This window comes from Schistocerca cancellata, chromosome 4, assembly GCF_023864275.1.
Source record: "Schistocerca cancellata isolate TAMUIC-IGC-003103 chromosome 4, iqSchCanc2.1, whole genome shotgun sequence".
In the NCBI taxonomy this organism is placed as follows: Eukaryota; Metazoa; Arthropoda; class Insecta; order Orthoptera; family Acrididae; genus Schistocerca; species Schistocerca cancellata.
The window spans coordinates 571,214,604-571,227,673 of record NC_064629.1 but is presented as its reverse complement, the minus strand read 5'-3'; the positions used below and the strand labels follow the sequence as shown (position 1 = coordinate 571,227,673).

Sequence of the window (13,070 nt, the reverse complement as noted above, 5' to 3'; positions counted from 1 at the left end):
AGGGGGGGATTGTAAGAGCACCTGCCCATGGAAGGCAAAGCCCCAGGTTTGAGTACTGGTCCAGCACACAGTACTAATCTGGCAGGAAGTTTCAAATCAGCACACACACTGCTGCATAATAAAAATTCAATCTGGAAACAATAATCCTCACAACCCATTGTATCATAATAAGGTACCCCACCAGTCATTCATTTCTGAATAATTATGAATATAACTTTAAATATGTTATTTTTTATTTGTATATGTACGTCTTCATTAACAGAAGTTCATGTTTGATTTGATAGCATCTTTTCGTTCCTTTCAGCATGCAAGCAACGAGAAACTTGCTTGAGAGAGTGATCATCATGAGTGTAAACAAATGGTTCATTTCTTACTTCTGACTATAAAATTGCCTCCCGCACTAAGGTGTCACTTGAGCAAATTCCTTCCTGTATCATCAATAGCATCTTCCCAAAACAAGCCACATCCATAAAGTTCCAAAACTGCAGGCAATCTTCAGGCCACAACTCCTGCATTAATGGGGATTATATAACCCTGCCTTCACCCTTTCTTCCCAACCTAGGATGAAGCCAACTACATCTGAATTTTTGTCATCATCTTTGACATTCTGCCCTTCTCTTTAATGATTTCAGCCACTGTTAGGGCAGCAGCTGCAAAATTAACTACATCTTCCATGTGAAAAATGCTGTTCAAACAATAAGTTAGACAAAAATATGCTTTTGCAAGCAAGTTTTATGATATAAAATGAACAGTTGCACCCATAATTCAGTACTGTAATAACATAATTCCATGATAAGAACACAGGAGAACAACATTTCCTTAAATAGGGACAAAGACCTCTCAGAAACCTTTTATATGAATGAACAATGACTTACTTCCTGTTTTAATTTTTTGCAGCATAAATATCCAATGTGTATAATGTAATCAGGTGCTGTGCACCAATTTGCAGTTCCAAACATGATTGCTTGGGGTACTGCTGCAAAGGTGTAAACATTAGGTGAATTGTTAACAGTGGCCCAACACCGTCCCGTATCATTTCCCCATCTCTTGACACCACACCCATTTCATTTCCCAATAATCCAGGCCCAGTAAAGGTTACTACTAGCCCAGCCAGGTCATAACGATGCCACATAATAGTGAGAGAGTGAGTATAAAGACTTTTTCCAAAGGTTGAGGAATTTTCCATCTCTTCTACGTGACTGATTGTTGCTCAATGTCTGTCTCTTTTTGATGAATAGTGATCTATCATCAACAACATAGTCAATGTAACATGAAAAATAAAGTTCACGCAAGATATCTTGGCCCCTGTACAGAAATGCATTCTCCTCCTCAGCAATGGGCAAGTCCACCTCCCCTGTTCTGGACACCATGTAAGTGCATACAAAATGTAGCTAACATACTGAATGTTTCCTTACATTTGAAACAAGATCTGTATCTCCAATGGACTGGACATAGTGCACTCACTTCCAATCATATGCACACACGAGTGAAAGGGAAATATTCAAAACATCCCTCATATACCATAAAAGGTTTAAGATAGTAGAACTAGTTTTTGGCAAAAAATAGCAGGGAAAGCAAAGAGTATTTTGCCATATAGTTAATGTGTGAAAGTTTCTTATCTACTGCAATACACTAGTAACTACAGATTTTTTTTGTATGAAATATTATTTTACAAGCCATCGATAGCTGAAATGAAAATTGGTATTAATTTGTAACAACATATGTGAAGGGATCACACATTTATTTTTATCCTGAGCAAGAGCTTTTCATACGCTATTGACCAGGCTTGCCTTTAAACACTGGCTTGATAATGGACTGTTTCAGGATTCTGTCACAATTGCAACTGCATTAGTAAATTAATGAGATGAAACTGTGTGCAGTCCACTGTATTTTGACAAAAGAAGCAAATTTTAAAATGGCAATAACAGACAGAAATGTTAAAGATGTACTTATATGAAGGTTTCAGGTGTAGAGCCACACGTCCCCTACTGCGCTGTCCCATCCATAAGGAAATCCCCACCACTACCATTGACCCCTCATACACAGCACCATCAGCACAGCTGGGTCCAAGTAATTTTCTGCAGTCAACCAGTCTCTACCAGTCAACCATGTCATGTTTACGTATCACCCATAGTTATTCCCTCCAAAGCATACCAATTAATCAACTCTCATTTGGTGCATGTTGCTGTTTATATATGTTCACAAAAACTGAGAAACATACTGCACAGTGTTTCTTTTCTTAACAAGCTGTAAAACCAGTATTATTTACAGATATCATTTTGATGTTTTAACAGTTGGAGAGATATAACAGATACAAAAGAGGAAACAAGATAAATAAGGTACATTACCTCCTTAGCTTTTATATTGTCGGCATCAAAATGTCCTCTTTCCACAAACTGTGCTGCAGCAACACGAATGCCTTCAATACGGTCTTGATGTGAAGCAACGTCTGCTTCCAACAATGCATGCTTCTTCTGAAGATTCTGCACACTTGTCAGATCCTTAAAAGCAATTGAAGTTGTGAAATTGTTGTATATAGAGTAATTTACCGCTAGCAATAATAGTATTTTACTGACACACCATCACTGAAGCACAAATCTCTTTTTGGAGACTTTTTGGCAACACTAACAACAAATATCTGTGGTAGAGTAAATACGTTAATTACTCTACAACTTTTCTGATCTTATCTTCTGTCACAGTAGTTTTGTAGTCAATGAGTGGTGACTTACAAATGTAGCAGCTATTTTTGGCAAAATTAATGCACATTTTTGGAGAAATTAATGTCTAACAAGTTTGTTGGTGTGGCCTTTATCTGCAATAAATGTATAAAAATTCATTTTATAAACAGTAAAGGGACAATAAAAAATCTGGTTAGAGATAAAACAACAATAAAAGAGTTTTTACTCTCCAAAATAAAACAACCTCAAGGAATGCTGCTTTTTGGAAAAAATTCAAAAGTTCTTTTTGTAAATTGGTTTTGGCTTATTTTTGCCTTTTGGTTGTATTTAAGCTTTCAACAAATGACAGCTGATTGTGTCGAGACGTGCTTTTGTGATTTAAGGTGTTCCTTGATATTATCTTTCTTTTTCCAACCAATTCAATGATAGCAAATCTGTAGATCACTGGTTTCAAAAAATTAGCATTAAAGCCCTAATTAGCATTTTATAGAGATCTTCCCTGTGCATTCATAGCTGTGCGATCCAAACTTGACAACATTACAGATAGAGCATACAAGGTGCTTAAAGTAGAAGTAGAACTGAAATTACCTCTAATCACTCATTCCAAGACACGTCTTGGAATGGTTGCTGATGGAAATAACCGAATCTATATAAATTTCAACACACCATTCAATTGCTCAGAAATTGATGTCACAGTTCCTCCGAGCCATAATCTGTATCTGTATGTAGGGGTCATGCACTGCAGTAGTAGCCCTTGGGCAGCCTGAGCGAGGCATGCCATCAACAGTTTCTGTCTCTCTGTATCTTCTCCGTGTCTGGACAACATCGCTTTGCTTCACTCCAAAATGCCTGGACACTTCCCTTGTTGAGAGACCTTCCTGGCACAAAGTAACAATGCGGACGCGATCGAACTGTGGTACTGACCATCTAGGCACGGTTAACTATAGACAACATGAGCCGTGTACCTCCTTCCTGGTGGAATGACTAGAACCGATCAGCTGTTGGACACACTCTGTCTAATAGGTGCTGCTCATGCATGGTTGTTTACATCTTTGGGCAGGTTTAGTGACATTTCTGAACAAAGGGACTGAGTCTGTGATACAATATCCACAGTCAACATCTATCTTCAAGAGTTCTGGGAACCAGGGTGACTCAAAACTTTTTTTGATGTGTGTGATATCAGTCGTCAAAAAATTATTGCTGTTTTTCAGATGGTGTGGTTAGGCACGATACTACAAACACATCTTAAATTGCAGTAGCTGAATATTTCTGACAAACGTGATGATTACTTTCACTGCTGTGCACTGAACATTTCGTGTGTTAACTGGCTGAACACATGTTCCCTCAAGAATTTAGATTTTTGCATAGAAAATCTATTACTGTGAAATTGCTCAAGAACTCACTCCATACCTTTTTTTAAGCATAATTATACTTTTTGCCATCATTATTGCAATAATTTGAAATCTATGAAAGAACTAAAATCAATACAAGAAACTAACCTTGAAACTTTGTTCAAGATACACCAAATAAAAATCTGCCAGTAATATTTCTAATAATGACATAAATGGCTGGTCTTCTTGGCCTGAAATTTTTCTAATTGGCTGGTCCTCAAAGTGTTAAATTTTGAATGAGTGTCAAATACTCCATGATTTAATAAATTCATCACACATTCCAGACGTAACATGATTCATCTTGTGTAATAGGAAATTTACTTTCAAAGTAAAGATTCCGAAACCACAATTCACAATATTTTTCTGTGCCCTGTTATAGAAAATACTTGTGATGTCATGCTCATCAAAAACAGTTGGTTGTTACGAAATATTGCATGCTCTTTGCCCCGAAGTCCAACATGCTTCACCGTTGGCGACGCTTGTGTGCGCTCTGTGATTTTTTATTGTTAATGGCACATTTTCTTTGCAACTAAAATTTTATTTTGATGTTATTATCTGGGTTATGTTTTATTGCTGCACTATTATTGTGCAGTACCGGGCTAAAGTAAAATTCTTTGTTAGAGCATCAGTTCTTAATAGTAAAAATTACAAAAATTTAACTGAAATAATGAAAAATTTCTGGAATTCTCAAAAAATTTCCATTTTCCCAGATGGAAAAATATTCCCACGATTTTCCTGGACCGCTGGGTGGTCCCAGGTGTTATACACCTAATTAGACCTCCAGTGAATGTGTACACCAGAGGGTTGAGTAAGAGGAGGAATAAACAGCCACTATCAATGGCCTCATAAATCAGTTCAGTTAAACCATCAATGTACATTTTTATTCCTTCCTTGAAAATTACACATGAAATGTGGTTCAAGATTAAACCTTCTAAAGAAAAGGCACCAATGAGTCAGTGATATTTGTAAAATCATTTAAGAGAGTAACATTTCTAGTGAGAGCATTTAATATTATGATTTTTGATGTTATAGGGTAAAAAATAAATAAAAGGTAATTGAGTTACTGCTAATATGAAGAGACATTGGCGTGAATAAGAAGAGAGCTACTGGGGGAAATAAGAAACTTTTCACTACTAATGAAACATAAGGAAAACTTCCTTTCAAATAACAACAATGAACGGAGAATAAAAATGTTATGCTAAATGACCCACTCCAATTAACAAGAGACCAAATCCTAAGAACCACCAAGTCAACAAACTTCAGTGTTCTTTATTTCCTAATTCATAATAAAATTAATTATTTAACAAAACAATATACCAAAGATTCCTGGAATTTTCATTCTCCCATCAGAGAATAGGAAACTATGCAGTTACTGTTACCCAAACCCTTGGGAACAGAATGCAGATCTTTTACCACTTGACCTGCAATGGCTTTCCCCACACAAGTATATCTTTAACTGATTGAACTCACTAAATGTTCGGGGAGGAAGGGGGTTGGAAAAAAAAATTTCAATATGGGTTTGATAAACAAAATAAAATTTCTTTGTTTTCAAGTTCTCAAACAACTTCTGTGGCCTGAAATGGAACCTGTGTCTGACCCTTAAACTCTATTTTTCTAAAGTAGAAACATACCAGCCTAAACAATTTTGTAGTAGTTACTGTCCGTCTGATGGTGCCTGAATGAAATTTTGGGTCACAATGTCTGGCTATTCCTTATGAGGTCACAACTCAAACTTCCTAGGCTGTTAAGTCAATGAAAAGTTTGTTTATACATTTTATGTGCTTTTCCTCTGCTTAACACTTCCTTTGTATCATGACTGAAGTCTGAAAAGTTGTATGAGAATAGGGAGTATTTCAGGGAACTACGACTCCAATATTTTGAAACAATTCAGAACTAGAGAAACTAACTAATTTTGCCAACAGAACACTAAAATTGAACTGATATATAAAAGTGAAATATGAACTGGTCAGAGTAGGCAGTTGGATAGGTTCAATAGAATGACACTCAAAAAGGGAAGTGTCCGATTTAACAAGAAAAATGTGGAAGCAATTATAACATGCTTTTGAAATCATTTCATAGTAATTCTGTACATATTTCCAAATTACGATCAACTGTACTTGAAGATTTTGGTTCAAGTTCATATGTACCTTGCCGTAGTCTTCGCTCATCAGTTGACCCTCAATTTCTGACAACCACAATTCTACATCCTCAACCGTTCTATTGAACTGCTGCTGTTGAGAAGCCTCTTGTAATTTTGAACCTTTCTTCTCTGTTTCTGAAACTAGTGTCTCCCACAACTGCAAGATTTCATCCATGCGTGACTGGATTCTATCTGTAATAATAATATAATAATAATAATGCACTATTCTGTAACAGACATGCCTCATGTAATTGGCTATGGATATGACTACAAACCTGATGCATAGTGATTTGCTTCAATCAATTCCTGTCCAGTGGAAGCAATCTCATCCATTCGTGACTTATTGGCATTAAGTTCCTGTTCAAAGTTTTGATGTTTCTGCACTTTTCCATTCAGATTTGTGGGATCCTATAAAAGGATGGGAAATATAATGTTAAAAATATGTAGCCAAAAGTCAATGTTAATTAAAAAGTTTTAACTCTTATTGTAACTGTCCACTTACAAGATAGCTATCATCAGTGGCAAACTTTAGTTTCTCATTGATCCAACCTTTAGTTTCATCACAGTCCCTTTCAAACTGTTGGAAGCGATTTGAGTCTTCGAGAATTGCTCTACGCTGGGCTGATTTCTCTAGCAGAGCTGAACGGCGTTCTAAAAGCTGCAACAAATCATTAACATTAGAATTCCTCTCTTGTCTCTTGTGAATGAAATTATTATTCTGTTATATACTATTTACCATTGCTCTACGTTGTGCAACATCATCAGCAGCATAATGCTGACCCTCTATTAATTTTGTGGCAAATTCATCAAGTGCTTTTATTTTCTCCTCTTGTGCTGCCAAAGATTTCTCAAAATCTTCATGCTTTTTAATAAGCGCCTCAACAGAGTCTAAGGAATCACCAAGGTCTTCATTAGCCAAAAATGCCTGAAACGGAATAACCATAACATATTTAGACTGAACTGAAATTATGGACACAATCAATTTACAACATGTTTGACCTGAAGACACACAAAACGTTTCTTGCAATCTTTATTTATGACTCTTAACTGCACCATGAAGCTTTGGTGTGACTCCAGTATCTTCTTTCACGGATGGTCGATTTGGGGGAGGGGACCAAAAAGTGAAATCATCAGTCCCATCGGATTAGGGAAGGATAGGAAAGGAAGTGAGCCATGCCCTTTCAAAGGAAACATCCCAGCATTTGTCTTAAGCGATTTAGGGAAATCACGGAAAACCTAAATGACGACGGCCATACACAGGTGGAATTGTCGCCCTCCCGAACGAGAGTCCAGTGTTTTATTCTTTTTTCGTGATTACGATAGATTTTAGAGATCAATTACTATGCTGACACACATCAATTTAATATATCTCCTATCTTTCTTAAGAGACATGCTTCTACAGTTAGTGTAAGTACACAACAATTGATTTACTCACAAAGCTGATCTGAAGAACGGATTTTTTCCATTCTTATTAATTAATAAATTTTCTGAAACTTCAAGGCACTCACTTATCTCTGAACTAATCCTTTTGTTCTGCTGGCACTGAGTATTCAAAATCATGGGACAGTGACTCAATTCTCAGCCTTATGCACAAACAACTACTCTGATAGTGATCTGAAGCTTGTATTAACTTATTTTATCATTTGACAGTCAACAAAAGCGGCTAATATAAAACATTATACTGGTTTATTATTTCATTTCTTTTTGTCGGAAATGTGTCACTATCAAACTGGGATTGTGCCAGATTCCGCGAAAGCCTAATAGCACTTTAAGTTTTTACTTTAAAATTGCTATGACTACTTACACACATTGCACTCATCACTGATAGTACAACTGTTTGTTACAGTGTCAACTGAACAATATACTCCATATGCCATTGTTACTAAGAATGGAAAGATTTTCTTACACTGTATTTGCATACCTAATCTGTTAACAGTTACAAGATTGTTTTCTGTTTTATCTTAATTTGAGGAACTGAAAAACCTCATCTCAACCAGCAGTGTGTGCCCGTAAAACGTGTATCCTGCAGACTGCAAGCTGCAAATATACCCCACATCAAGCATATGAATGCAAGCAAAAAATGATCAAACTGTATCTATTGACATATATTCAAAAATAATTTCTCAGTCAATACAGTTAAACTTAGTGTGACTTTGTGGATAAACTATCAATTGTGACATGTTATTAGTGCAGCAGGCTAGCAGCAGTAACTAAAAAACTAAGATCACAGCTGCTGGAAGGCACATAATGTTATTTTACTTAAAACTACGTACCTTTAAGTCTTAAAAAACTAATTTAGTTTTATAGCTGTGAAACAGAGCACAACTGTAGAAAATGGATCAAGAAAATGGTGGGAAGGGAACACCCAGCAAAAAATTATTATTTACAATTCAGCACAAAATTGTCACTTGTCATTTACTTCCTATCATAGTAGGGGCCTAGTAATGGTACAATGTACCTTCCGCCACGGATCATACAGTGGCTTCCAGAATATATATGACAATCTACATGCAAAAATATGTTGCCATACCTCTTGTTTGGCCATCCAAGTATCTGCCTGTTCTGTGTCACGATAGAAAAGTTGTAAATCCATGCACTGCTCATAAAGAATGCGACGTTCTTCCCACATAGACAACAAAGATGCTTTCTCTGAACTCAGAACACCAAGCTTATCTTTTACTTCCTCAGAGGCATAATGACCATGTTTTAATAGTAGCTGCCCAGCTTCTGCTGTTGCTCGGAAACTGTCTTCCCTTGCATCAATTTCACCCTATGGATAGAAATGGTCAGCTCATTAATTAATAAGAATGTTTCATATTTAATTAAAACAATCCACCAAAACATTATGTGAAACATTTCTTTTCATTGTTTAAGCAATATAACAACCTTATGTTCTTGGTGTCTTTCCAACAGTGCTTCAGCACCTGCTACGTCTTTGGCTAACTCATCTGCAGATATTATTGCTTTCATGTCATTAATCCATGAAATTAAGTCTCTGAAGTCTGCCAGAAAACGATGCAAGTAGTATGATTCATCCAACTTTTGGCGACGTTCCTGTAAGGAAGCAGGTAAGTGCAGTAGGTAATCATGTGGCAAAGTTTCAGAATAAATGTTACAGTTTTATACTATTTTGCACTTTATGATCAGTTTTTTAGTCAAGCTCAAATACATTTGTTTCTTCTTGACCAGTTATTCAATTGAAGTATTCACCATAACTGAAAAAAATTGCAGCAAACCCCACTGAAAATAGAATCAGCATTCTTCTACATAAGAAGAACATGTGGAGTTATTATTGTTAGTCAAAACCTTCTCATGAAAAGGAAATTTTGTTGTATGTGCAGAATACTCTGTTGGCAATAAAAACATGCAGATGAAACATTTAATTTACAATTTACATAAAACTTAGGATATCAGCAACAAGAAGAAACAGCAATACTAATTATATAAAGAGCTTGCACAAAAACTTTTTTCTTCTGTCCTATGAGTATGATATCTTTTGAATGTCGAGCATAGCTGCACTATGTGATCAAAAGTATCTGGACACCCCCAAAAACATATATTTTCCATATTGGGTGCATTGTGCTGCCACCTACTGCCAGGTACTCCATATCAGTGACCTCAGTAGTCATTATACATCATGAGAGAGCAGAATGGGGTGTTCTGCGGAACTCACAGACTTTGAACATGGTCAGTTGATTGGGTGTCACTTGTGTCACACGTCTGTATGCGAGATTTCCACACTCCTAAACTTCTCTAGGTCCACTGTTTCCGATGTGATAGTAAAGTGGAAACGTGAAGGGACACGTACAGCACAAAATTGTATGGGCCGACCTCATCTGTTGACTGACAGACTACCGACACCTTAAGAGGGTCCTAATGTATAATAGACCTATCCAGGCCATCACACAGGAATTCCAAACTGCATCAGGATTCACTGCAAGTACTATGAAAGTTAGGTGGGCGGTGAGAAAACTTGGATTTCACAGTTGAGCGGCTGCTCATAAGCCTCACATCACGCCTGTAAATGCCAAACTACGCCTTGCTTGGTGTATGGAGCATAAACATTTGGACGGTTGAACAGTGGAAAAACGTCGTGTGGACTGACTAATCACGGTACACAATGTGGCAATCCGATGGCAGGATGTGGGTATGGCGAACGCCTGGTGAACGTCATCTGCCAGCGTGTATAGTGCCTACAGTAAAATTCGGAGGCAGTGGTGTTATGGTGTGGTCGTGTTTTTCATGGAGGGGGCTTGCACCCCTTGTTGTTTTGCACACCAGAGGCCTACACTGATGTTTAAGCACCTTCTTGCTTCCCACTGTTGAAGAGCATTTCAGGCATGGTGATTACATCTTCCAACACGATCGAGCACCTGTTCATAATGCACGGCCTGTGGTTATACAACAGTAACAGCCCTGTAATAGACTGGCCTGCACAGAGTCCCGACACGAATCCTACGTAACACCTTAGGGATGTTTTGGAACACCGACTTCATACCAGGCGTCACCAAACGACATAGATGCCTCTCCTTGGTACAGCACTCTGTTAAGAGTGGGCTGCTATTCCCCAAGAAACCTTCCAGCACATGATTGATGTATGCCAGCGAGAGTGGTAGCTGTCATCAAGGCTAAGGGCGTGCCAACCCCATATTGAATTCCAGAATTACCGCTGGAAGGCGCCACGAACTATTAAGCCATTTTCAGCTAGGTGTCCGGATACTTTTGATCACATTGTGTATGTCTCAAATTTTTATTTCCTTTTAAGATAGTATAATTGGGCAGGGAACAATGGTTAATTTTAAAGTAATCAAAATGATTATGAAAATGTAAAAGTGGATAAAAACTACTTAACAAATAACCTCTTTTATTCTTTTGTAAATTGGAATAGCTTCTGTGTCCAACAATGGCCAATGCTAAGCGACTATAAAACAATGAAACATAATGTGTTTAACAGTATTTTCGCTATTTCCACCAAATATAAAACCATATGAGTTACAAAGACATTTAATACATTGAAAGTACTTCTGCTGGAGTAGTTCTCATCCAGTACATCAATATATCTTAAAGTGGCGCAAGACTGAGCTTAAGAGAGGTTTTCTCACAATTATCTTTCAACACACACTGACATTTCTGTAATTAATATCTAATCAGTTTGAATGTTCCAGGAATGTTCTGTTATTGGTGACTGTAACAAAAATATTTAATGTATATCTCATGTATCCAGAAGCCATATGTGATTTATGAACTAGATAGTCAGTCACGAGAATTAACAGAGAAAAAGGGGAAAAAATGATCTCATTGCAGTTACTGTATTTGTAATTGCTTTAAATACTACACTATTATTATGCAAAATCTACCTCAGCTTTTCTTGTAAGGCTCTCCCAATAAGCAACAATTTCAGCTCGTTTTGCCTGAATCTGGTCAGCATGATCTGCATGAATACCACATAAGCGATCTGCTTCCTGCCCAAGAGTAGACACTTTATCTTCAAGTGCAGCCAGATCTCGTTCGACACCCTCATGTTTTCTCTGAAACAGGAGGGAAGAAATACTGTACATAAAGATAGTTACCACAATACAAATAATGAAGGTGTCAGTGCAGAGTGAGAAACTAAACCAACCTGCAGTGTCTGAACACTAGCCAAGTCACGCCCATAGTCATCAGAGGACAAGACAACATCCTTTTCTGAAATCCATGCAACAGTTTCATCAGCATCCCTATTGAAACGCTGAATTTCATGAGCACCAAATAGTTTTTCTTGGCGCATTAAAGCCAGCTGCTTAAGATGCATCCAAGCTTCATTAAGTCCCTGCAAGAAATCAGACATTATAATGAATGAGAAGAAAACAAATGTGTGATCTGTAACTAGTATTTCATGAATATATTCCTTGTTATCACCATCCAAAAAATGAAAAATTGAATTTGTACCAGAAAAAATGGAAGAGACTACTGCTCAGTGGTTCAGTGTTAGGTCTTCCACCAACATGATCATGGCTCAACATGTTGTTAGTGTTTTGGTTAAAAAACATGAGCTGTATCAAGCACAGACCTTTCAGGGTGGGTGTGAATTTATATACAAATGTATTTCGGACATACGACCCGCTACAATTCACTGAATCAGCACAAAAATTTTAAACTGCCATCAGAAAATCTGCCCATAGATGATGATTTATTTACAATCTATAGTTGGAAAAACATGTGTTAATGAAGTAACAGAGTTGTTAGAAAGTAATACCTCTTTCCGTTGACTGATAGTGTCTCTCTCTGGGTGTCCTTCCATAATTAACTTGTCAGCTAGTTCGTTAACTTCAGTGACACGATATTCTTGTGAAGCCATATCCTTCTGAAATTCATCAAACTTTCGCTGCAAGACTTCAACATGTTCTAAATCATGGCCAAACTCATCAGTCGTCACAAATGTTTCCTAGTAAGAATGGAGAAAATAGACAATCATCACTCCTTCATTCATCACCGCCGTAATGTGCATTTTACATGTAAATGCTTCAAATTAATCACAAAATTGCCAAACTCTTGCCCCAAGTTCAAAATGATCAGTATGACAACACACAAAAAGCTGAATTCAACAACATAACAGTACCTTATCATTTATCCAAAACATGACTTCATCACACTGACGCAGGAACTGGACAAGCACCAAAGCTTGTTGCAGCTTCATACCCTTCTCAGCAAGTTTGGACAGAAGAAGTTCCCAAAGACGATGCAGTTCATCTTTAAACAAAAAATGTCCACTATATATTCTACTAAAAAAAATACGTAACTTTTGGTATATACTGGGGAGCCTCTATCTTCATAATTACTTTTCCCCTGTGTCTTTTTGTATGAGTTTACACTATTTATTCA

The 13,070-nt window shown here is 37.1% G+C and overlaps 1 protein-coding gene across 4 annotated transcripts in view; it reads right to left on the bottom strand.

Moving 5' to 3' along the window:
* The window catches only part of LOC126185093 (spectrin alpha chain), a 141,858-nt gene that overhangs the window by 75,723 nt on the left and 53,065 nt on the right, over positions 1 to 13,070 (bottom strand). For all 4 annotated transcript variants that reach the window (XM_049927895.1, XM_049927896.1, XM_049927897.1 and 1 more), the window contains exons 5-15: positions 12,808 to 12,938; positions 12,445 to 12,633; positions 11,830 to 12,018; positions 11,567 to 11,737; positions 9,096 to 9,263; positions 8,740 to 8,979; positions 6,946 to 7,134; positions 6,712 to 6,867; positions 6,485 to 6,617; positions 6,217 to 6,401; positions 2,349 to 2,501 (exon numbers count right to left, since the gene is read on the bottom strand). In XM_049927895.1, the coding sequence (XP_049783852.1) occupies positions 2,349 to 2,501; positions 6,217 to 6,401; positions 6,485 to 6,617; positions 6,712 to 6,867; positions 6,946 to 7,134; positions 8,740 to 8,979; positions 9,096 to 9,263; positions 11,567 to 11,737; positions 11,830 to 12,018; positions 12,445 to 12,633; positions 12,808 to 12,938 (1,904 nt within the window). The remainder of the gene's footprint in view (positions 1 to 2,348; positions 2,502 to 6,216; positions 6,402 to 6,484; positions 6,618 to 6,711; positions 6,868 to 6,945; positions 7,135 to 8,739; positions 8,980 to 9,095; positions 9,264 to 11,566; positions 11,738 to 11,829; positions 12,019 to 12,444; positions 12,634 to 12,807; positions 12,939 to 13,070) is intronic.